At 47.7% G+C, this 26088-nt stretch overlaps 1 protein-coding gene across 7 annotated transcripts in view; it reads right to left on the bottom strand.

The window, feature by feature from the left end:
• The window catches only part of EMSY (EMSY transcriptional repressor, BRCA2 interacting), a 58037-nt gene extending 38966 nt beyond the window's left edge, over positions 1–19071 (bottom strand). For 5 of the 7 annotated variants that reach the window (XM_073335092.1, XM_073335095.1, XM_073335102.1 and 2 more), the window contains exons 1-6: positions 18931–19071; positions 11053–11161; positions 8071–8170; positions 7431–7505; positions 4697–4872; positions 2984–3136 (exon numbers count right to left, since the gene is read on the bottom strand). In XM_073335092.1, the coding sequence (XP_073191193.1) occupies positions 2984–3136; positions 4697–4872; positions 7431–7505; positions 8071–8170; positions 11053–11122 (574 nt within the window). In that variant the 5' untranslated portion in view covers positions 11123–11161; positions 18931–19071. The remainder of the gene's footprint in view (positions 1–2983; positions 3137–4696; positions 4873–7430; positions 7506–8070; positions 8171–11052; positions 11162–18930) is intronic. The other 2 variants (XM_073335109.1, XM_073335116.1) reach the window with 1 other exon arrangement.
• Positions 19072–26088: the final 7017 nt, after the last annotated feature.

Here is a 26088-nt window from a genome sequence, read left to right as displayed (position 1 = left end):
AAAGGCGATGAGTTGAAAAACATGCTAAATGCCTGCAGTTCACCTTTGTACAAGATGACTGGAGATGCTCATGGTCAGACCCTCATCTTGCAAAAGAAGAATTAAATCTGCTCTCAGCAAAAATTCAAATGCAAAAAATTGAGGGATTGGATGATTTAGGGAATTGATGAGATTTTTTCATCCCTGTATCATTTGTTTGAATCCAGACCAGTCTTATAGTTATTACTAAGGCTATGATTTTGTCATGGACATTTTTAGTAAAAGTCAGGGAGAGGTCATGGGCAATAAACAAAAATTCACATAAGCCGTGACCTGTCCCTGACTTTTACTAAAAATGTCCATGACAAAATGGGGAGGGAGGAGGGTCCAGCACCCTACCCTGCTGTGGCTGGAACTGCGGCCCCTGCCCAGTGGCTAGGAGGGACCCTCACCCGCAGCTGCGGAGCTGCCGGGGATCCCCTGCCGCCTATGTGTAGGCTGGGGAGCTGCGGGGGATTCCCCTGCCAGCAGCTGCAGCTGAGGAACTGCCAGGGATTCCTCCCACCCCAGCCTGCGGGGACTGGGGACCTCTGGGATATTCCCCCCTGCACCTGTGGGGGCTGGGAAGCTGCGGGGCCCCCGCCACTCTCGGCGGCAGGGGTACCCTGCAGCTCCCGGCCACCAAAGGCAGTTGGGGTGCGCTGCAGCTCCCAGCCACTGCAGGCTGAAGTCATGGAGGTCTGCGGAATTCACAGATTCCATGACTTCCGTGACCTTCATGACCAAATCATAGGCTGAGTCATTACTATGTGATAGCATTTTTTTAAGGTTTAGATTTCAGTTGTTTGAGCTAAGAGAACATCAATTTTTCTAGATCTTACATCTGAAATAATGTACCTTTCTATAGTAGGTAGGGCAGATTGATTTAAATCCAAGTAATTTACAACTGCAAGTAGGAAACCTTGATTTAAATAATCAGTTTTAATCTCCATTTGCATTTGTACTTTTCAATTATTTTCCTAAAGAAAGGTTTATTCTCATTGGTTGATATAAGCATTAAAACACGTTGATTTCCCACCAAATAAAACCTTTAGACTAAATTTGGTATTTTTTTTTGCTAACCAGGAGGATATACTATATCTGTACATTTATTTTAGTATTCATATGGCTTAACATACATTTATTCAAATTCTTAATTTTAATTTTTTTTTTTAATGTTAGAAAATGGTGAATTGATGCAATTCTTATGTATTAGGCGGAAATTTTTACTGGGCATTTGTGTCAAGCTACACTTGAATGGAATTTGGAATTAAATTAAAACTGTACACAAGCAGCATTTTTAAATTGTTACTTCGTTAAGTAAAATTACCTTAAATGTGCTGGATACATAAGAAAACAAGTTTACCAAAACATGTTTGCATTTTGAAATGATTTATTAAGCAAAGGAAGTATTAACTGTTAGTGAATTGACGGATTGTTTCTGGTCACCAGGGGCCAAATATTGCAAAGATGTGTAGATGCCTTTCTAAGGTGATTTCAGTACGAGTTAGCTGCCTAACCTGCTTGGGCATTTTTGAATATCCCAGCAGACACTTACCTGCATCTTCAGGTACCTAAATACTTTTGAAAATCTGACCTCATATCCTTCAAGTATTTAGAATTAATCTCATCATCTCCCACCCGGCTTTTATTTTTAGACAAACTTTCCTCCTTTTTCAACTCCCAATCAGTTTCTAAATTTTGACTGAACTAGTCAAAATGAAGAAAATATTCTCTCTGCACTTGCTAATTACCTTTGGTTTCAGTTTAGTTACAGCTAAAGGTTTTCTGGAAAATGTAAATTGCATTCACTCCTTTATAAAGACTGAAAACAACAACAGATAATTACTTAATTACATTACATTGTGACATTTATAAAGCTTGAGTTGACCTCAAAAGCTGTTTTCTCTCTGATTCTGTATGTAATTAAAAACAGAATAAAAATCTGAGGAGGGCTCATTGATGCAGCATATTTTCTATTTAAATTATTTCAGTAGATTATAGCACATTGACACTAACACAGGTTATCAACTTCAAATTTAATTTTAGATAGGGTTATTTTTTAAACAAAAATGTATATACATTTAAATAAAAAAATCTGATTTCTGATTATTTTAAAGTCATCAATTTTTATCCGCCGTGATAGTAGGAATAGTAAAATGATGTAGTTGGTTTCTAAGCCTGTACTTCCCAACACAGTGCAAAACTATAGGAGTATGCAAGCCACAGCACTGTGCAAGTAAATTGTAATAGAATCCCTGCGTGAGGTTAGTTGTGTAGTTTGTTTAAAAGTTCAGCTACTTCTCAGAAAAAAAACAGCAGGAAAACAATATTATTTTAAGTTTATATTCTTTTGGTAATATCCATAAAGGGCCAAATCCTTACCTGATTTACATCAGGTAAGGATTTGGCACTTTACCTTGACATGCCATATCACTTGCTGCTTTAGGGCACATGACTGCTTGTAGGAAAATGATATTCCTAGAAATTCTCCTGCTCATCTGAGAAGGGAAAAAGGTTTTCTCCTCCTTCCCACTCCCTCAAATGACAGCAGTCGGCCAGGTGCATACTTTGGGGAAGAGGTGAAAGGGAAACCTTCCTCTGAAGCATTAGCCATGACCACATCAGAGGCAAAATTCCAAACTAGATGGACAAATGATCCATTATTGCATGGCAATTCCTAGGTTTTATTTTTCATACTTTGCACTTCTGTTATCCCATACATCAAAATATCTCCATCAATGAATTGAGCCTCAACATACCCTGAGGAAGGGAAGTATTAATCCCACTTTAACATCTTTGTGCCTTAGTGTATTTATCAGTAAAGTGACTTGCCCAAAGTCACATAGTAAATTTGAGGCAGAGCTGGGTCTAGAACCCAGATTACCTGAGTCAGAGTCCTGTGCTTTAACCACAAGACCATCCCCTTTCTGTTTTGTTAATCAAAGTTACTGGTATCACTTACTTTTGACGTAAACAGTACTTCCACTTGGCAAGACGACTACATTGGAGGCTGGACTGGCAGGTCTGGGGGACTTCACTGTTGCTACACTGCCACTTGGAACAGGGGTAGATGTTGGGGTTGAAGTGGTACTTGTGTAGGAATAGCAAACCACCACTGAAGAGGAGAGAAGACACCTTCCACATAACTACAGTAAATCATTCCATTATCCTAGCACTATTTTGACAGCTTTGAAGATAAATTAAAGCCTAAGGCTTATTGGGTCACTATCCACATTTTTGCCTCTGCGGTCCTGCTACTGTGGAGTGGTGTCCTCTCTGACCCAAGAATGACCACAGAATTAGTTGCTTTCAAAGCAGATTTTAAAACGTTTTTATTTGAGAAGACCTTAGAGACACCATTGATATTATTTTCTTCTCTACTGACTGTGTGTTTTATATTATAGTTTATCTTATACATGTTTAGTATTTAAATTAACTTTGTTTTAATGTGCTTAGGACTCTAGCGTAGATCAGTGATATAAATATAAAATTGTTATTGCATTGTGTTCAGTGGCATGTCAGTCCTAGAATCAATCTGAAAACCCTCTTTAAATTAAGACAGATTAATGTATTTTAAAATGGTTTTCCTTGTTTAATTGCTGTAACATTGATGTTTACAAGCATTAGTAAGACAAAGCAGGTGGTATAACGTTTCCCAAATCTGTCAGAAAAAAACTAATTCAGGAAGTGTTAGGTTTTCTGTAACTGTGTAAATATACTGTAATTAAACCCATAAAACAAAGTAAAATAAAACTTTCCAGCTTAGATGGAGTTTGTAGGGGGTACGGGCAGGATGGGGGTGGCATCTTTTGACTTGTTAATTTAGAACATTTGATCTGGAGTGACAAAATAAGAATGGAGATCCACGTCATTTTGCAAAGTCAGCTTTCTGAGTATCACTGTACCTTAATGGGGCCTGTAACAACAACTTTTTTTATTTCTTTCATTTTTAGGAATTTAACTTTGCACCATTTATAGCAACTGCCACACTTTACATCTTCTGAACATTTAAAACATATGTGGTTTACATTTTTGCTTTTTCCTTCGCATAGATAGTGAACCAGTCAAGTTCCTTTGTGCTTTTGGTCAATTTCATATTCTGGTTCCTAATGCACTAGCACAGGGGTTCTCAAACTTCATTGCACCGCGACCCCCTTCTGACAATAAAAATTACTATATGACTCCAGGAGGGGGGACTGAAGTCTGAGCCTGCCTGAGCCCCGCTGCCCTGGGCGGGGGGCCCAAAGCCAAAGCTCAAGGGCTTCAGCCCCAGGCAGGGGGCCTGTAACCTGAGCTGTGACACCTGGGGCTGAAGCCCTTGGGTGGTGGGGCTCAGGCTTCGGATCCAGGTCCCAGCAAGTCTAAGCTAGCGCTGGTGACCCCATTAAAACAGGGTCGCGACCCACTTTGGGGTTCCGACCCAGTTTGAGAACCGCTGCACTAGCACAATACTACATTTAGGTTGCAAAAACTCCGAAAGGGACTTCAAATCCAATCAGATTTCATGAAAACATTTCTATTAATATTGTATGAAAATGAAGGTGGATTTTTGTTTTTTATTTTAAATATAATCTACACACTTTGGATCTAAGCTAGCTTATGGTATCCCTTTAAAATGTGAAATTGTTCTTCTCACATCCTCACTACTTGCAGTAAAATATTGGGATTCCCTCACCTTCTTTGTTCCCAGTTTCTGCAGGAACTGGAAGAGATGCATTGTGCTGAATAGCTGCATTGGCAACAGCATTAGCTGTTACAGTAAAGGCTGTTTGTGGAACCAGCCGTGGCATCAGCGGCACCAGTCGACGACCTTCTATAGACCATTCTGAAGAGCTGTTCGGTCCAGACATACTAAACAGAAATGCATATTATGTGAAAGTGTTCTCTTATCCAGCACATTTACTGACTAAATATACTTTTCCAACAGAAAAAAGCTACTGGATAACAGGATTTCTCTTCTAGTGGCAGCCTAGAATATGCACAGTAAAACATAACTAAAAAAGCAGACTTGCAAATTAGTGTATATTATACTCCTCTAACTAGCTAAAAATATCAGAAGCACAATGTTCATGAAACAGCCATCAAACTAAGTGTGCTATAGAAATAATCATTTCTAAGGCAGATCTCGTTCTACTTAATTAAAAATATTCTAAGCCCCATCACAATAGCCCGAACAAGATTGCAACATGTCAAATGGCTCAGCCCATGCATTTCCCTTAACAGAGGCCAACCACCTGGTCTTAACTTCTAATTGGCCTCAAAGTTTGAAGACAAAATAGAATACTTAACAATCATGTTGTCTCCTTTTTCAGCTAGGCAGAAATGCTTCTGTTTTGTATGACCATTTCACTGAATCAATGAAGCCAGAATTGTAGACTATAATTTTCAATGAGAGTTTCATTTAACTTATTACCACATACTGAAGAACTACTTTTAACTCTGGCTAACAGTACTAAGTAACTAGTAAAAAAATTAGCGCTAATTAGTCTATTTCTCAGTTAAACCCAGATTCGTTTCAGCATCTTCCACAAATTTTCTTACAGTACTTACTGATTAGCATCAGTTGAGGTAAAATTTAGAATTTTTGTTGACAATAACTGCAAACATGAGTTTATATTAAGAGTGCTAACTCCAGTATATCTAATGGCAATACTGCACTTTCCTAGCATCACTAAGAATTAATCCACATCAGTCAAATGAGCTCTCTGCTATATTATTTCTTAATGTGAAAGACAGAAAAGAGATTTACAAAAAGATATGGCATTCCATAAACTAGCACCCCCTTTGGGTTTCCTACTGTGTGTTCTAGATTTTAATCCCCTTGAGGTAGAAACTGCATGAGTTTTGCAAACTGCTGACATCGTCATCAGCATTTAACAGGAAATTCAATTTAAGAAATCAATCCTGATTGTTTTATTAAATAAGCTATTCTTTATTCACTTTTTTTAAAGAAAAAAATCTGAACTGTTGTGCTATGTAGTTGTTTAATAGGCCAGACTATTTCCAAGCCTTTAAACCTGAAACATTTGAATGAGAGGTTTTTCGTAGCAGTGGGTGGGTGAGATTCTGTGGCCTGCGTTGTGCAGGAGGTTGGACTAGATGATCATAATGGTCCCTTCTGACCTTAATATCTATGAGTCTGACAGTTTACAAAAGAATATGCCTTTTGGTAAGTCTCAGTTCAAAATATTGCTAACTGATACGATAGGCTCCTTATACATGATTGTTTTATTGCTTTTTCCATTATAATTTCAGAATTGTAAGATTCACACTTAAAATCTATAGCTGTTTTATATTAATTTATGAAAATAAAGAGAAATTCTTATTCTCTAGCTGAACATTAAATAATTTAAGGCATTTCTTTCCCCCTTAAAATAAAATCTCTCAAGCCATTTATTTAATTCTGAAAACTACTTTTAGATAATTAGAGTACTAAGCATCTCACTTAAAGATAAGTGAGCACCAGTTTCTCTCCCCCAGTCATGTGGTCTTTGGGGAAAAAACCGTAGGGAGCTAGCTAGAGACTGAAACTGGCACAACAGTTGCAGAAAGCAGTTCAACCATGTCCTGCTGAACTGGGGGATAAATATGGCCCAGCCAGGCCACCCTTCCCTCCAGAACCCAGAACTGATACCACGCCCCACTCCTTAGGGAACTAGGACCCAGGGGGCATCCCCTTCTCCACAGCAACTGTGAGCTTTGGGAAAGAAAACACAGGGAGGAGCCAGCCAAAACCAACACTGCCACAGCAGCTGCATAGGGCAGTTCAAGCAGGGAGTAATGGACAGTGATGATGTCACACTGCTTTCTGAAATTTTCACTCTAAACATTTTCCCCAGTGTTGACTGGCTGTTTGCTCCACCCTCTCTGACCCCCTCCCTCAAGGTCACCAAAGATCCTTTATCCTTCCATTTAGCTAATCCTCTCCTAATGTAACCCAATCAAAAAGATTTAAACAAAACTAAAATCATGGCAAAACATGAAGCTTGCAGCCATCACATTGTTCACTCTCCATATACATTTTATCAGTTTCCCTACTTTCTGTTTGTCTTATCTATTTAGACTGTAAACTCTTCAAGACAGGAACTCTCTCTTATGCTATGTTTATATACGACACAATAGGGCCGCATTTTCAGCTGACTCCTAAGCACTACCTTAATGAACAAAACAGTGACTCATTAACCGCAGATTTCAACAACTTCCACACATTTTCCTGTAGTACATACTACAGATCTGCAATAGCTGAGGGTATAGTTACATGTACTACTACAATTGTCAGCTGTGTTATTCCTTCAAGGTTGCTAGTGGTTTAAAATCTCTAGTATTTGGTTTAAAAGATAAAGGACTGCCCAATGCAAAGACTATTTGCTAACTTATGGAAGTCATGTTCAGTATGAGTAATAGCTTACTTATGCGCAATAGTTGTTAGCCGTTCATCATTTACGGCTCTCCGAACTTCAGCACGATGGCGCTCAGTGGAAATGCTGTCAAAAAAGAAAGCAGCCAATATATTTTAGATATGGAAAGACAAATATATTTAATTGATCCTGTTAGCAAAAATGAAAATGTTAGAAACAGCACCACTCTGGTGGATGGAGGGGTCAGCATTTACATTTTAGAGATTGCCACTTGCTTCTCTTCCCTGTGACAGTGAAAATGAAGTGTTTTATTATTCAGAAGGTAAAAGATAATTCTCTGGCCTAGAGAATAGAAAGGATTTCACCATAGTTACTAGAGATTACATTAGTGGCTACATGGCTGGATTTCCAATTCTGGGTTCCAATCTTACAAGGATGGAAGTGAGGAAAATAATTTCATTTGCAAGTTAAGCAAATGTGACCAGGAATCATTGAAAGGAAAATAAATATGGGTTCAAAATAAATATGGAATCACCGCTATATTGTTTGTTGTGTCTCTTTTCTGATTATGAATTCATTTTAAGAGCTGAAGATGCCTCTGGTAGGAAGTATGTGCAATGCTTTTAAAAGAAAACAGGCCATAAACCAATTATACACTCACCACATTTACCATAAGTAGTGTGAGGTTTACCTAAGCACTTTGGAGAGGTCTCCAAGAAGGTCTTTCTTTTCCTTGGTAAGGTCCCCCTGTGCACGCAAGGCACTGATAACTCCAGCATATGCCTCCAGTTCTAAGGAAATATAGAAATATGATTAGCTCTTAACCATTAACATCAAAAAGGGAAAAATAAAATCATGGGTTTAAATTCAGTAGATATACATCTGTCCTATGATCTTCACTGTCTGCTAAGATGCTAAAACATAAATTTCAAGGTCTTAATATACTGGCTCTGCATAAAAATTCAACAACCTTAACTCAGACATCGAGTGAATGACTTATTGTTCTAGTTATTGAACATTTCACAAAAAATGTGTGACTGAAAACCTTGTTTTAAATTAGCAATCTAAACCCTTTCCACACTAAACATAGCTATACAAACCAACAAAATCAAATCCCAGTTAACATAAAAATAAGTATTAATAGGGACAGAAAGAGTAACAAAAAAGACCGACTAGTGCACAGATAGCAGTCAGATAATAGCTTCCAAAATAAGCAAGACTTGCATTGTTTTCAAAAGCTGTCAGCAAGTGAGTCCAGTGGACCCAAATTACAAAACCAGAGAACCATGCCCAAAACAATTCCTACACCCAGCCCAGTTCTGACGAAACCTAGGGGAAAACAGAGAAGACACACTGGTCAGCCATAACCCCCAAACCAGGACATTGGGCAGACAATAACTGCTTAAGTATTTAAGGCTTAGGTAATAAAGCATTTTATATACAAACCCAATTGCTGTCTTTAAAGTCAACATTTGCTAAGGTACCACACAGTAATACGAGAGATACTACAGTATTTTTCTGTGCTTAGACTATGAAGTTACTTTACTCAGTAATCACTCGATGTCTGAGTTAAGGTTGTTGTATTTTTATGGAGAGCCAGTATATTAAGACCTTGAACTGTATGTTTTAGCATTATAGCAGACAGTGAAGATCACAGGACGGACGTAAAGTAATGCACACTCGAAAACATAATCCCAACTATACATATAAAATGATGGGGTCCAAATTAGCTGTTACCACGCAAGAAAGAGATTTTGGAGTCATTGTGGATAGTTCTCTGAAAACATCCACTCAATGTGCAGCGGCTGTCAAAAAAGCGAACAGAATGTTGGGAATCATTAAGAAAGGGATAGATAATAAGACAGAAAATATCATGGCCACTGTTGGAAGACAAGATACTGGGATGGATGGACCTTTGGTCTGACCCAGTATGGCCATTCTTATGGCACCACCTTCCTCACTCCTATCCCTAAGTAGTACAGACAAATTGTAACTGGTGCAGTCTCTGTTCAGTCAAGGGAAATCCAGTTAAATGGCCGAAATAAGGTATAAAATTAGGTTTAACAAATGAAAACAAGCAAATTCAAATTTAAGGCTGCCACATCATCCCATATTTCATGCTTCCTCAGCTATGTACTGCAAAGGTCCCAGGGCAGTGCTAGATATCACACTAAGATATGATTTAAGTATTGACACATTTTTCTAAAATCTGCTATGGCGTTTAATTTACTATGGAGTATCTGAGCCTTGTAGAGTGGTCTAATGGATACAGCACTGGACTGGAAGTTAGGAAACATGGGATATATGCATTGCTCTACCACTGACCTGCTTTGTGACCTTGAGACAGGGCAAGTCTCTTCACCTCTCTGTGCTTCCATTTCCTCTCCCTTGTCTATCTTGTCTATTTAGACAAAGTTCTTTCAGATAGCATAAGCCTCTGTCTCTGTTTGTACACCTGCAATCTCATTTAGGGCCTCTAGGTGCTACCACAATACAAGTAATACATTTTTAAATAATAAAAATAATGATTCAGATTCTATACTCAATGTGCTGTCTCTTAAAAACAAAACCCCCTCCCCACGATAACCAAGCAAGATGAGAGAAAGTTTCACCCTTTTCTCTCTCTAATAATAATAGTTTTATAGCATAATCTGAAGACCTCAAAGAACTTTACATTAATCTTCATGCCTCTGATGCAAGATACGTAGTACAGTACTTTTTTTATAGATAGATAAAATAAAGCCCAGAGAGGTTAAGTGATTTGCCCAAGGTTACGTAGGAAGTCAGAAGAAAAGTCTCAAATATCAAATCTCAACTCCCTCTACTGTGTTCAACCACTAGACTATGTTGCCTAAATGAAAGTCTAAAAAGAAAACTAAGATTTTTCTTCTTCCAATATTAAAATGCTATTAAAAACTATTAAGTATAATTGCCTTACTACATATGCATGTTATTACGGATATAATACCCAGAAACTTTCTTACAGATAGCCCTTTTCATTTGGGCAAAGCATCCAGAATTCAACGCATGGCTACAGCAATTCAAGAGGCTCCTATTGTTATGACCATTAAACTAATTGAGATTGTTTTCACCTCTCCCAGCCAGTTCCTGTCCTTCTGTAATTGAAGACTGGAAATATTGTATTGCGGGACATTTTCTTTCATTAAGAATCTGCATTACAGTAGTTTTACTGATGTAACTCTAACCACTGTGACAACTAAACATGGGTAGCATTGCAAGATTCATTTTGACCTTCATATGTTTTCTCTATATAAAACCAAAAAAGGAGGTAGGAAACTAATCAGACATAGCAAACTGAGGAGTTACTCACTTTTGACAGAAATGTCTCCTATTACACATTAATGTGCATGAAAACATCATAATTTGCAGTGCAGGTACCATCCAACCAAAATGATTCTATGAAATTAGGTTTAAAACCAGCTCTATTCATTGAATCCATAAAGAGCATCCACCCCTACCAACTACTATCAAAGCAAGAGCTGTGAAAACAAACACTGACACCTACTGATCACTTTCTGTATCTTATATGTTGATTGCAAACATATGAAAGTGTTTAATGAAGACAGTGGGCTGGCAATTCTTTAAACAGAGATAGATACACAAAGTCCCAGCAGCCAGGCGGATGGAGGAAGCAGAGAGCCACAAATTGTACCCAGTTTGCGAAGAATCCTCTTGCATTCATCCCTGCTGAGATCCAGAAGGGTTGGCCACACAACAGGCATTCTTTCCCTGTGTTTGTGCTCCCACAGAGCTCAACCTCCCTGAAAAAGAATACAAATACTGTAAGTAAAAGTCCATGCTCTACATCTTAGAATTTGATTAGTGCAATCTCTCCCCTCCTCCAGCCTGCTCAGAACTTCGCCAAGGTCATCTTCCTTTCCATCCACGTATTCCCCTGCCTGAACCCCTGCAAAAGGCTTGCCATTTCACTATAAAAATTCTGCAACTTCACTCCAGACATTGACTTCCTATAGCCATTTCCTCAGGCTAGGTCTACACTTGAAAATTATACTGGATAGCTATATCAGTCAGAGGTGTGAATAAACCACACCACTGAGCACTGTAGCTATGCCAACATAACCCCCAGGCAGACAAAGCTATATCGATGGAAGAGTGCTTCCACGGAGGGAGCTAATGTTCAGAGAAGTGATGTTCTTATACTGACAGAAAAACCTCTTCTGTCAGTGTAGGTTGCATCTACATTGTGGGGCTATGCCAGTATGGCTCTACCAGAGTAACTATGTTAGTATAGTCTCTTTAGTGTAGATACACCTGAGGGTCATCCTAGCCTCTCTCCCGACAGATGCCTATATCTTTCTCAGACCTTCTTTCATGCCATGCTCTCTCTTATATCTGGAACTATCTCTGAATTGATGTAAAAGTCCCCTCCCTCTCCTTACGCACAGAGCATCTATTATAGGAAGTCTTCCAGCTACAGTGACTCTACCATCCATGGGAATATATTTGGCATTTGTCTGTTATGTTGCACACTGGCAAAAACATCATGAAAATGTACTTGTTCAGGCACAGTATCTAACTTGTCCAACCACATCCTGACAACGATGAAAACCACTCATTAAAATGATTTTATCCACCCACTAAAAAAAATTACTCGCCAGAGGCAGACAGGTTAATAGACTTGTGCAAGACCATGCCAATACTTGTACTGCACTTGGGCCGTTAGACTGAAGCGCCACAGAGCAGTGATTACGGTTCTGTGTTTAGCAACGTGAACAAAAACAAAGCATCAATCGCATCATACACTTTGCACGAGATGATCTGGCAGAGCACGCACAGGAAACTGTGACAGCAGACCCAGGATGCACCTACCCCTACTCCCAAATTCATTGTACCCATTATCACTACCCTGTAATTGTCCTGGTCTCAGTGAAAACAAATGATCCCATACACAAACAACAAGAGGTGATGGTCAATGGGTGGGCAGAAGCTTAGTGACCCCCAATACAACCCCCCAAGATGGAGGAAGTGAAACGCTTCCTCTAGCCTCCATAAACTGGGGGAAAGGGACAGGAACAGCTCCTTCAACCCCCAGCTGACAGAGCTGCCCCCGCTTTCCTCAGCCCAAGGGGGGCAGGCTTTGTTGGGGAGGGGTGGAGCACACAGCTCCCACAGCGTGGGGGGAGATATACACTATCGCCCCCTCTTCTCTCAGCTGGCTGGGGGGGGTGCTGTGTGTGGGAGGGGGGCACAGCTCCCTCCTCCCTCAGCCACAGCCAGGGGGTGTTGTGTGTGTGCACACGTGGAGGGGAGAGGGATGCCCAGCTCCCTCAGCCACAGCCAGGGAGTGTTGTGTGTGTGTGTGGGGGGCGTGCACAGCTCCCTCAGCCACAGCCAGGGAGTGTTGTGTGTGTGTGGGGGGGTCCCCACAGCTCCCTCAGCCACAGCCAGGGAGTGTTGTGTGTGTGTGTGGGGGGCGTGCACAGCTCCCTCAGCCACAGCCAGGGAGTGTTGTGTGTGTGGGGGGGGGTCCCCACAGCTCCCTCAGCCACAGCCAGGGGGTGTTGTGTGTGTGTGTGTGGGGGGGTCCCCACAGCTCCCTCAGCCACAGCCAGGGAGTGTTGTGTGAGTGTGGGGGGGTCCCCACAGCTCCCTCAGCCACAGCCAGGGGGTGTTGTATGTGTGTGTGGGGGGGGGGTCCCCACAGCTCCCTCAGCCACAGCCAGGGGGTGTTGTGTGTGTGGGTCCCCACAGCTCCCTCAGCCACAGCCAGGGGTTGTTGTATGTGTGTGTGTGGGGGGGGGTCCCCACAGCTCCCTCAGCCACAGCCAGGGGGTGTTGTGTGTGTGGGTCCCCACAGCTCCCTCAGCCACAGCCAGGGGGTGTTGTGTGTGTGTGGGTCCCCACAGCTCCCTCAGCCACAGCCAGGGGGTGTTGTGTGTGTGTGGGTCCCCACAGCTCCCTCAGCCACAGCCAGGGGGTGTTGTGTGTGTGTGTGTGGGGGGGGTGTCCCCACAGTTCCCTCAGCCACAACCAGGAGGTGTTGTGTGTGTGTGTGGGGGGGGTCCCCACAGCTCCCTCAGCCACAACCAGGAGGTGTTGTGTGTGTGTGTGTGGGGGGTCCCCACAGCTCCCTCAGCCACAGCCAGGAGGTGTTGTGTGTGTTTGTGTGGGGGGGTCCCCACAGCTCCCTCAGCCACAGCCAGGGGGTGTTGTGTGTGTGTGTGTGTGTGTGTGTGGGGCGTGCTCGGCTCTCTCAGCCACAGCCAGGGGGTGTTGTGTGTGTGTGTGGGGGGGGCGTGCTCGGCTCTCTCAGCCACAGCCAGGAGGTGTTGTGTGTGTGTGTGGGGGGGGTCCCCACAGCTCCCTCAGCCACAGCCAGGGGGTGTTGTGTGTGTGTGTGGGGGGGGTCCCCACAGCTCCCTCAGCCACAGCCAGGGGGTGTTGTGTGTGTGTGTGTGGGGGGGTCCCCACAGCTCCCTCAGCCACAGCCAGGGGGTGTTGTGTGTGTGTGTGTGGGGGGTCCCCACAGCTCCCTCAGCCACAGCCAGGGGGTGTTGTGTGTGTGTGTGTGGGGGGTCCCCACAGCTCCCTCAGCCACAGCCAGGGGGTGTTGTGTGTGTGGGGGGGGGGGGTCCCCACAGCTCCCTCAGCCACAGCCAGGGGGTGTTGTGTGTGTGTGTGTGGGGGGGTGTCCCCACAGCTCCCTCAGCCACAGCCAGGGGGTGTTGTGTGTGTGTGTGTGGGGGGGGTCCCCACAGCTCCCTCAGCCACAGCCAGGGGGTGTTGTGTGTGTGTGTGGGGGGGTCCCCACAGCTCCCTCAGCCACAGCCAGGGGGTGTTGTGTGTGTGTGTGTGTGGGGGGGTCCCCACAGCTCCCTCAGCCACAGCCAGGGGGTGTTGTGTGTGTGTGTGTGGGGGGGTCCCCACAGCTCCCTCAGCCACAGCCAGGAGGTGTTGTGTGTGTGTGTGTGTGGGGGGGGGTCCCCGCAGCTCCCTCAGCCACAGCCAGGAGGTGTTGTGTGTGTGTGTGTGTGGGGGGTCCCCACAGCTCCCTCAGCCACAGCCAGGGGGTGTTGTGTGTGTGTGTGGGGGGGGTCCCCACAGCTCCCTCAGCCACAGCCAGGGGGTGTTGTGTGTGTGTGTGGGGGGGTCCCCACAGCTCCCTCAGCCACAACCAGGAGGTGTTGTGTGTGTGTGTGTGTGTGGGGTCCCCACAGCTCCCTCAGCCACAGCCAGGAGGTGTTGTGTGTGTTTGTGTGGGGGGGTCCCCACAGCTCCCTCAGCCACAGCCAGGGGGTGTTGTGTGTGTGTGTGTGTGTGTGTGTGGGGCGTGCTCGGCTCTCTCAGCCACAGCCAGGGGGTGTTGTGTGTGTGTGTGGGGGGGGCGTGCTCGGCTCTCTCAGCCACAGCCAGGAGGTGTTGTGTGTGTGTGTGTGGGGGGTCCCCACAGCTCCCTCAGCCACAGCCAGGGGGTGTTGTGTGTGTGTGTGGGGGGGGTCCCCACAGCTCCCTCAGCCACAGCCAGGGGGTGTTGTGTGTGTGTGTGTGGGGGGGTCCCCACAGCTCCCTCAGCCACAGCCAGGGGGTGTTGTGTGTGTGTGGGGGGGGGTCCCCACAGCTCCCTCAGCCACAGCCAGGGGGTGTTGTGTGTGTGTGTGTGGGGGGGGTCCCCACAGCTCCCTCAGCCACAGCCAGGGGGTGTTGTGTGTGTGTGGGGGGGGGGTGTCCCCACAGCTCCCTCAGCCACAGCCAGGGGGTGTTGTGTGTGTGTGTGTGGGGGGGGTCCCCACAGCTCCCTCAGCCACAGCCAGGGGGTGTTGTGTGTGTGTGTGTGGGGGGTCCCCACAGCTCCCTCAGCCACAGCCAGGGGGTGTTGTGTGTGTGTGTGTGGGGGGGTCCCCACAGCTCCCTCAGCCACAGCCAGGGGGTGTTGTGTGTGTGTGTGTGGGGGGGTCCCCACAGCTCCCTCAGCCACAGCCAGGAGGTGTTGTGTGTGTGTGTGTGTGGGGGGGGTCCCCGCAGCTCCCTCAGCCACAGCCAGGAGGTGTTGTGTGTGTGTGTGGGGGGGGGGGTCCCCGCAGCTCCCTCAGCCACAGCCAGGAGGTGTTGTGTGTGTGTGTGGGGGGGGGGGTCCCCGCAGCTCCCTCAGCCACAGCCAGGGGGTGTTGTGTGTGTGTGTGGGGGGGGTCCCCACAGCTCCCTCAGCCACAGCCAGGGGGTGTTGTGTGTGTGTGTGTGGGGGGGTCCCCACAGCTCCCTCAGCCACAGCCAGGGGGTGTTGTGTGTGTGTGTGGGGGGGTCCCCACAGCTCCCTCAGCCACAGCCAGGGGGTGTTGTGTGTGTGGGGGGGGGGTCCCCACAGCTCCCTCAGCCACAGCCAGGGGGTGTTGTGTGTGTGTGTGTGGGGGGTCCCCACAGCTCCCTCAGCCACAGCCAGGGGGTGTTGTGTGTGTGTGTGGGGGGGTCCCCACAGCTCCCTCAGCCACAGCCAGGGGGTGTTGTGTGTGTGTGTGGGGGGGGGTCCCCACAGCTCCCTCAGCCACAGCCAGGAGGTGTTGTGTGTGTGTGTGTGTGGGGGGGGTCCCCGCAGCTCCCTCAGCCACAGCCAGGAGGTGTTGTGTGTGTGTGTGTGGGGGGGGTCCCCACAGCTCCCTCAGCCACAGCCAGGGGGTGTTGTGTGTGTGTGTGTGTGGGGTCCCCACAGCTCCCTCAGCCACAGCCAGGAGGTGTTGTGTGTGTTTGTGTGGGGGGGTCCCCACAGCTCCCTCAGCCACAGCCAGGGGGTGTTGTGTGTGTGTGTGTGTGTGTGTGTGTGGGGCGTGCTCGGCTCTCTCAGCCACAGCCAGGGGGTGTTGTGTGTGTGTGTGGGGGGGGCGTGCTCGGCTCTCTCAGCCACAGCCAGGAGGTGTTGTGTGTGTGTGTGGGGGGGGTCCCCACAGCTCCCTCAGCCACAGCCAGGGGGTGTTGTGTGTGTGTGTGGGGGGGGTCCCCACAGCTCCCTCAGCCACAGCCAGGGGGTGTTGTGTGTGTGTGTGTGGGGGGGGTCCCCACAGCTCCCTCAGCCACAGCCAGGGGGTGTTGTGTGTGTGTGGGGGGGGGTCCCCACAGCTCCCTCAGCCACAGCCAGGGGGTGTTGTGTGTGTGTGGGGGGGGGGGGTCCCCACAGCTCCCTCAGCCACAGCCAGGGGGTGTTGTGTGTGTGTGTGTGGGGGGGGGGTCCCCACAGCTCCCTCAGCCACAGCCAGGGGGTGTTGTGTGTGTGTGGGGGGGGGGGTGTCCCCACAGCTCCCTCAGCCACAGCCAGGGGGTGTTGTGTGTGTGTGTGTGGGGGGGGTCCCCACAGCTCCCTCAGCCACAGCCAGGGGGTGTTGTGTGTGTGTGGGGGGGGGGGTCCCCACAGCTCCCTCAGCCACAGCCAGGGGGTGTTGTGTGTGTGTGTGTGGGGGGGTCCCCACAGCTCCCTCAGCCACAGCCAGGGGGTGTTGTGTGTGTGTGTGGGGGGGGGGTCCCCACAGCTCCCTCAGCCACAGCCAGGAGGTGTTGTGTGTGTGTGTGTGGGGGGGGGGTCCCCGCAGCTCCCTCAGCCACAGCCAGGAGGTGTTGTGTGTGTGTGTGGGGGGGGGGGGTCCCCGCAGCTCCCTCAGCCACAGCCAGGAGGTGTTGTGTGTGTGTGTGTGGGGGGGGTCCCCGCAGCTCCCTCAGCCACAGCCAGGGGGTGTTGTGTGTGTGTGTGTGGGGGGTCCCCACAGCTCCCTCAGCCACAGCCAGGGGGTGTTGTGTGTGTGTGTGGGGGGGGTCCCCACAGCTCCCTCAGCCACAGCCAGGGGGTGTTGTGTGTGTGTGTGTGGGGGTCCCCACAGCTCCCTCAGCCACAGCCAGGGGGTGTTGTGTGTGTGTGTGGGGGGGTCCCCACAGCTCCCTCAGCCACAGCCAGGGGGTGTTGTGTGTGTGTGTGTGGGGGGTGTCCCCACAGCTCCCTCAGCCACAGCCAGGGGGTGTTGTGTGTGTGTGTGTGGGGGGGGTCCCCACAGCTCCCTCAGCCACAGCCAGGGGGTGTTGTGTGTGTGTGTGGGGGGGGTCCCCACAGCTCCCTCAGCCACAGCCAGGAGGTGTTGTGTGTGTGTGTGTGGGGGGGGGGGTGTCCCCGCAGCTCCCTCAGCCACAGCCAGGAGGTGTTGTGTGTGTGTGTGTGTGTGGGGGGGTCCCCACAGCTCCCTCAGCCACAGCCAGGGGGTGTTGTGTGTGTGTGTGTGGGGGGGTCCTCGCAGCTCCCTCAGCCACAGCCAGGGGGTGTTGTGTGTGTGGGGGGGGGGGTCCCCGCAGCTCCCTCAGCCACAGCCAGGAGGTGTTGTGTGTGTGTGTGTGGGGGGGGGGGTCCCCGCAGCTCCCTCAGCCACAGCCAGGGGGTGTTGTGTGTGTGTGTGTGTGGGGGGGTCCCCGCAGCTCCCTCAGCCACAGCCAGGGGGTGTTGTGTGTGTGTGTGTGGGGGGGGGGTCCCCGCAGCTCCCTCAGCCACAGCCAGGAGGTGTTGTGTGTGTGTGTGTGTGGGGGGGGTCCCCGCAGCTCCCTCAGCCACAGCCAGGGGGTGTTGTGTGTGTGTGGGGGGGGTCCCCGCAGCTCCCTCAGCCACAGCCAGGGGGTGTTGTGTGTGTGTGTGGGGGGGGTCCCCACAGCTCCCTCAGCCACAGCCAGGGGGTGTTGTGTGTGTGGGGGGGGGTCCCCGCAGCTCCCTCAGCCACAGCCAGGGGGTGTTGTGTGTGTGTGTGTGGGGGGGTCCCCGCAGCTCCCTCAGCCACAGCCAGGGGGTGTTGTGTGTGTGTGTGTGGGGGGGGGGTCCCCGCAGCTCCCTCAGCCACAGCCAGGAGGTGTTGTGTGTGTGTGTGGGGGGGGGGGGTCCCCGCAGCTCCCTCAGCCACAGCCAGGAGGTGTTGTGTGTGTGTGTGTGGGGGGGTCCCCGCAGCTCCCTCAGCCACAGCCAGGGGGTGTTGTGTGTGTGTGTGTGTGGGGGGGTCCCCGCAGCTCCCTCAGCCACAGCCAGGGGGTGTTGTGTGTGTGTGTGTGGGGGGGGGGTCCCCGCAGCTCCCTCAGCCACAGCCAGGAGGTGTTGTGTGTGTGTGTGTGGGGGGGGGGGTCCCCGCAGCTCCCTCAGCCACAGCCAGGGGGTGTTGTGTGTGTGTGTGGGGGGGGTCCTCGCAGCTCCCTCAGCCACAGCCAGGGGGTGTTGTGTGTGTGTGTGTGGGGGGTCCCCGCAGCTCCCTCAGCCACAGCCAGGGGGTGTTGTGTGTGTGTGTGTGGGGGGTCCCCGCAGCTCCCTCAGCCACAGCCAGGGGGTGTTGTGTGTGGGGGGGGGGGGTCCCCGCAGCTCCCTCAGCCACAGCCAGGGGGCCGGACGGAAGCCTCCCGCTCACCCCGGTGGGCGGACGCGTCGCCCTCCGCCAGCCGGGCGGGGGGAAGCGGGAGCTGCCCACTCCTGCGCCTTTCACTGACGTGGACACAGCACCCAACCAGCCCACGGAGGGGCCAGTCGCCCTCCCGCCCCCGCCCCAGCTCCCGCGGGGAGGGGACCCACCTGCCCGGCCGTTCCGGGAACATCTAAAGGCTCCTCAGCGGCAGAGCCCGGCTGGCTGCAGGTTTGTTTAGTGGCGGCGGCAGGCAGCTCCGTCCAGCCAAGATGGCGGCAAAACAGCAGCTCGCATGCGCGGCCGCGCGGGGCCGTGTGGGAATTGTAGTTGCCCCTCAGCGACGCCCTGCCCACGGCCCGCTTCAGACGTCACGACGTACTCGCCGCCGTTGCGCGAGACAAGGGGCGGGTCAGCTTCCAAGATGGTGGCTTGAGGCCGCCGCGCGGCGCCTACCTGGGAGGTGTAGTCCCTTTGTGTATGACAACGGAGCGCCGGCGGGAGTCTTCCGCCACGCCCAGCGGCTTGGAACGCACGACGGAGCGCGAGAGGGGGCAAACTTCCTGCTCGCGTTGCGCGGCTCGGCTCAGAAGGGAGGGGAGGTGCAAAGCAAGTTGCAACGTGTTTGCCCTGCACCCAGCGCCATTGTCCTGGGGCTCCACTTGGCACCCAGGGGCGAAGCGCACCCAGGCGCTAGCCAGAGCCCTCTGCATAGCCGAGAGAGGGGGGGCTGCGTTCCTGGTACCCGGGCTGAGAGGCTGTCAGGGAGTAAAGGCCCTGCAGCCTTGCCACAAGTCTTCCTTCTCTCACAAGTCTTGTGATATTTGTTTGCCTTAAACCCTCAGCTCCTGGAGTCAGTATGAGCCTCCACTTTCATTTTTTAAAAACAAAAAGTCCTCATGGCTAAAGACGAAAACTCCACAACGGGAGGCCAATAAAAAGAACTCTGAATTTATTTTTTTTAAATCTCATACTAATCCACAGAGCCCTCCCTACCAACACTGCAAAAAGAAGGATTCTGGGTGGACTCCTCCTGAAGGTCGAGACAGCAGACTGGACTTCTACATAGAGTGCTTCCGCCGACGTGCACGAGCTGAAATTGTGGAAAAGCAGCATCACTTGCCCCATAACCTCAGCCGTGCGGAACACAATGCCATCCACAGCCTCAGAAACAACTCTGACATCATAATCAAAAAGGCTGACAAAGGAGGTGCTGCTGTCATCATGAATAGGTCGGAATATGAACAAGAGGCTGCTCGGCAGCTCTCCAACACCACTTTCTACAAGCCATTACCCTCTGATCCCACTGAGAGTAACCAAAAGCAACTACAGCATTTGCTCAAGAAACTCCCTGAAAAAGCACAAGATTAAATCCGCACAGACACACCCCTGGAACCCCGACCTGGGATATTCTATCTACTACCCAAGATTCTGCCCTCCGGAGAGTCCTCTCCACTTCCCGTTGGGAAGCGGCAATGCTCCTCCCCAGACCTGGCTGCATTTCAGAGGCGGGGGAGCAGAGCCCTGCCTCTGACCATGCAGCCTGTCTCTCCAAGGGAAGATCATCATTCCTCCCCTTCTTAGAGGAAAACCGGCCAGGCTGGGTTGGCAAATCACTGGAAATCCTGGGCGCCCCATCATCTCAGGCATTGGCACCCTGACAGCAGGATTGTCTGGCTATGTAGACTCCCTCCTCAGGCCCTACGCTACCAGCACTCCCAGCTACCTTTGAGACACCACTGTCTTCCTGAGGAAACTACAATCCATCGGTGATCTTCCTGGTAACACCATCCTGGCCACTATGGATGTAGAAGCCCTCTACACCAACATTCCACACAAAGATGGACTACAAGCCATCAAGAACACTATCCCCGATAATGTCACGGCTAACCTGATGGCTGAACTTTGTGACTTTGTCCTTACCCATAACTATTTTACATTTGGGGACAATGTATACCTTCAGATCAGCGGCACTGCTATGGGTACCCGCATGGCCCCACAGTATGCCAACATTTTTATGGCTGATTTAGAACAACGCTTCCTCAGCTCTCGTCCCCTAACGCCCCTACTCTACTTGCGCTATATTGATGACATTTTCATCATCTGGACCCATGGAAAAGAAGCCCTTGAGGAATTCCACCATGATTTCAACAATTTCCATCCCACCATCAACCTCAGCCTGGTCCAGTCCACACAAGAGATCCACTTCCTGGACACTACTGATCTAATAAACAATGGTCACATAAACACCACCCTATACCGGAAACCTACTGACCGCTATTCCTACTTACATGCCTCCAGCTTTCATCCAGGACACACCACACGATCCATCGTCTACTGCCAAGCTCTGCGATACAACCGCATTTGCTCCAACCCCTCAGACAGAGATAACACCTACAAGATCTCTATCAAGCATTCTTACAACTACAATACCCACCTGCGGAAGTGAAGAAACAGATTGATAAAGCCAGAAGAGTTCCCAGAAGTCACCTACTACAGGACAGGCCTAACAAAGAAAATAACAGAACGCCACTAGCCGTCACCTTCAGCCCCCAACTAAAACCCCTCCAACGCATTATCAAGGATCTACAACCTATCCTGAAGGATGACCCAACACTCTCACAAATCTTGGGAGACAGGCCAGTCCTTGCCTACAGACAGCCCCCCAACCTGAAGCAAATACTCACCAGCAACCACATACCACACAACAAAACCACTAACCCAGGAACCTATCCTTGCAACAAAGCCCGTTGCCAACTGTGTCCACATATCTATTCAGGGGACACCATCACAGGGCCTAATCACATCAGCCACACTATCAGAGGCTCGTTCACCTGCATATCCACCAATGTGATATATGCCATCATGTGCCAGCAATGCCCCTCTGCCATGTACATTGGTCAAACTGGACAGTCTCTACGTAAAAGAATAAATGGACAAAAATCAGATGTCAAGAATTATAACATTCATAAACCAGTCGGAGAACACTTCAATCTCTCTGGTCACGCGATTACAGACATGAAAGTCGCTATTTTACAACAAAAAAACTTCAAATCCAGACTCCAGCGAGAAACTGCTGAATTGGAATTCATTTGCAAATTCGAATACAATTAACTTAGGCTTGAATAGAGACTGGGAGTGGCTTAGTCATTATGCAAGGTAGCCTATTTCCCCTTGTTTTTTCCTAACCCCACTCCCCCCCGACGTTCTTGTTAAACCCTGGATTTGTGCTGGAAATGGCCCACCTTGATTATCATACACATTGTAAGGAGAGTGATCGCTTTAGATAAGCTATTACCAGCAGGAGAGTGGGGTGGGAGGAGGTATTTTTTCATGCTTAGTGTGTATATAATAAGATCTTCTAAACTTTCCACAGTATGCATCCGATGAAGTGAGCTGTAGCTCACGAAAGCTTATGCTCAAATAAAATGGTTCGTCTCTAAAGTGCCACAAGTACTCCTTTTCTTTGTGCGAAGGTTTTTTAAGTCAATCTCATGATTTTGGGTGGGCCTGATGTGTGGTTTCTGAACATTTGGGGCTCGCCATACTGCTTTGGTCATATGGTTTTTCCTTTATCTTCATGGTAATAGGTTTTAGGTTCATGGGAAATTCTGGGTAGGTCTCACAAATTTACATTATTTATAATAGAATGTGGGTGCTGTGAATGTTGAATCACCTTCAGTCGTGTAAGTGTTATGGGCAAAAAGTCTCCACATACCTCTCTCCTATGAAAAAAATCAGATAAAACAATTTCCTTCCCTCCCCCCCCCCAAAAAAAAAACAAACAGATCCAGTTGTGCTCCATTCTATGGGCTCCCTGTGCCTATCAACTGTGAGTACAGTGACCATGTGGTCCCAAAAGCCAGGAATGTTGTTTTCAGACCCTCATCCTGGATATGGAGTGACCCAGGCCTCAGCTAGGGGCTATGCCTACTGTGGGGGGAGGCAGAGGCAAACCAATACAATGGAGATAATTTTAAACTTTATAAAGGAAAAACCCAGAATTTAGGCAGGAACAATAATATATACATAATAGAATAATATAATGTTCTTGCTTAGGAAAATAAACTATAAATTACCAGCATTATAAAAAGTTTTTTCTAAAACATTGTGTCACCATAGGGGAATCAACTCCTTCTCTCCCTGGCTACAAAGTCCAGCTTCACCCCTGCTGTCCTGCTTCCACTTTTATCTGGTTTGTGATGCTCCTTTGCTTTTACCCTGCGATGACCACATGTTTATCAAACAGGTCCACCTGTGAACTACAGCCCCTCACCTGGAGAGCCACACCCATTGTATTTCCCTCTGTCAGCATCCCAATGGTTAACCTCACTGGTCATAGGCTCTGTGCCCCTTGCAACCAGACTCCTTACACATGGTCCTTCATGGTCCAGCTTCTATTAATGCAACTTCCTCTGGTCAAGCTCCTTTTCACCCCAGCAGAGTCTCTTTTCACCTTCTTCTCTAACCAGCTTCCAACTACCCCCTTGGTGCAGATTCTGAGCTCCTCTCATGGGCTATTTCTTTCCCCAAAACAGCATTCGAGGCTGCTTTACCATAGCTGCAGCAGGTGCAAATGCCAAGGTCAGAGTTACTACACTTATTTTAAAAATAAAAATTGTATTAGAAAAGAGCCAAAGTGCACGCAAGTAGAGCCACCTGTACACATTTATCTGAAAGAAGAATTTGGCTTTAAACGTTGCACAAATTCAGTTAGATTCAGCAAAGTTAGTGCAGGGGGGTATAAATTGCACTTCCCTTTGCCAGCACTACCCTGCCCTGGCAAACTTTGGGCCAGATGCTGCCAATCCTCATTTGTGATGTCAGTGAGACAATTTGGCAAGATCAGGCCCAAAACGTCCTATGGATATGGTGGAAGACAACCTTTTGTGGTTCATTCAGTGACAGCAAGGATTTTCCGTAATGCATTTGTGTTAAAAAAATGTATTTGGCACTTTCTGCCCAAAAATTGTTTTATAAAAAAGAAAAGATACTTAAATATGTTCTGTCTGAAGCTGCAGCTGCTGTCTTCCTGCTGATGTTGTAAGATGATGTCCAAGAATGTAATGCAGTGGCAAAAAGGGATAAAGTCATGGGGTATGTTAATAGGAGTGTTGTATGTAAGACACAGGAAGAAATTCTCCCGCTCTACTCAGGACTAGTGAGGCCTCCACTGGTGCAGTGTCCAATTCTGGCCACCATACTTTAGGAAAGGTGTGGACAAACTGAAGAGAGTCCAGATGTCAGCAACAAAAAATGACAAAGCATTTAGAAAAACTGACCTATGAGGAAAGACTATAAAAAACTGGGACTGTTTAATCCCAAGAAAAGGAGACTGAAGGGAGGACCTGTTAAGTCTTCAAATATGTTAAACGCCGGTATAAAGAGGATGGTGATCAATTGTTCTCTAAGTCCATGGAAGGTAAAACAAGAAGTAATGGGTTTAATCTGCAGCATGGAAGAACTAGATTAGATATTAGGAAAAACTTTCCAACTATAAAGGTAGTTAACTCCGGAATAGTCTTCCAAGGGAGATTGGAGAATCCCCATCACTGCAGGTTTTTAAGAACAGGTTGGATAAACACCTGTCAGGGATGCTCTAGGTTTACTTGGTCCTACCTCAGCGCAGAGGGCAAGACTTGATGACTTCTTGAGGTCCCTTCCAGCTCTACATTTCTATGATTCTATCTATGCAACTAGTCTGGAAGTTTAACTCTCCTCTCCCATATTTATATATGCCATATCCTTTTGCTTTCACGGTGTCACCAGAATCATGGTCAACCAACAGATGTCAGGGTTGATTTTTGTCTGCCACCACACATTTGAGCACATCTTAAAAGGGATACAATTCTGGAGGTGCACTCCTTTGCAGTTTAACTTGCTCTCCTTTTTTTCCTTGCACACTGAAGAGAATTTCTCCCTTTTTTGTGTCGGGAGATAAATAATGATTAGCAATAAAGCTACTAAAAGCTTTCTTATGATTTCCGATTTCCTCTTGCAAATACGCTTTGCATTTTAATAGCAGGAAACCTGCATAATTTATTGTACTTAAACAGTATAATTTAAAAAACAACAACCAGGCTAGATTTCATTCAAAGATATGAAGGACAGCCAGATCATTTCCCATAAAGTGCATTTAAAGTATTATCTTGCAACCATTAGTAAGTCGTAGAGAGATCCTGAAAGTGAAATAATGCTGACCTTAGACATGTTAGAAAACTCAAGAATGATAACATAATTAAGAACAAAGCACACACAATTTCATTAATAAAAGGTTTTTTAAAAGGATAAAGAGAGAGTGTCATATGTACAGTGACAAGACCGAAACAGTCCCTACTAAACATAAATGGAATGTGGACACATCTGTAAAAGCCTTTTTGAACAACATTATATTTTGAGTAAGTCTTATACTGTTAATTGTTAAAATAGAAGAACAATCATACTAAAGGTACTTAGAGGGTTTATAAAGTTTTTTTCCTCATTTTTTATACAGCATACATACTCTATAAAAGCCTCATTACTAGAAACAAATATCTTTAATGGGCTATGTACATTCTGCACTCTCCCTCTTTTCAAGAAATTCACATCTGAAAGCCATCATACTAATAAATAGGAGTAGAATTTGGCCCAAGCCTGTTACAAAAGATATTTTCATATTTTTTTCAAGTTGTGGTGAAAAGAAATGTTTCTGATCATCTTGACAGGTTTCGAAAACAAGCAGGACTTTAAAAATTGATCTACCTTTCCATTGAATAGAAATAGATGCATTAAAAATAACTACATCTTGATGAGCATCCCAATCCTGAAAATATGCATATGTTTAACTTTATGCACATGAATAGTTTGTTTGATTTCAATGGGACTCCTCATACCTACCTAAAGTTAAGCTTGTGCAAAAAAGCGTTGGCATAATCAGAACCTTCGTTTTCACTTAAGGTCTGTTCCTGCACCACTAAAATCAGTGGGAGCTTTGCCTTGACTTGAATAATTGCAGGACCAGAGCCTCAGCCTACGTCTACACTGCACGTCTTTCGGTGGGGTATGTACTTGGGTAGCACCCCGGCACGGGTTTAAGTAGCAGTCTACATAGTGAGGCATGGCTTACTACAGACATGCCTGATGGGTGTGGGTATGTACGCAAGCATATACCCTACTCAGCTTTCTACTCACCCAAGACATGCCTTCCTGTCTAGCGTGCTATTAACTGTGGAGTGTCCTGGTGTCTCCCAGCTGATGGAGCCTTTCCCTGCTGCAGCAAAAGGTTCCATCAGCTGGGAGACAGCAGGATGCTCCAGCTCTCTGGCAGCTGGGAAAGGCTCCGCTGCAGT

Source organism: Lepidochelys kempii, chromosome 1 (genome assembly GCF_965140265.1).
Source record: "Lepidochelys kempii isolate rLepKem1 chromosome 1, rLepKem1.hap2, whole genome shotgun sequence".
NCBI lineage: Eukaryota > Metazoa > Chordata > Testudines > Cheloniidae > Lepidochelys > Lepidochelys kempii.
Note: the sequence above shows the minus strand (reverse complement) of the source record. Positions and strands in the feature narration are given on the sequence as shown.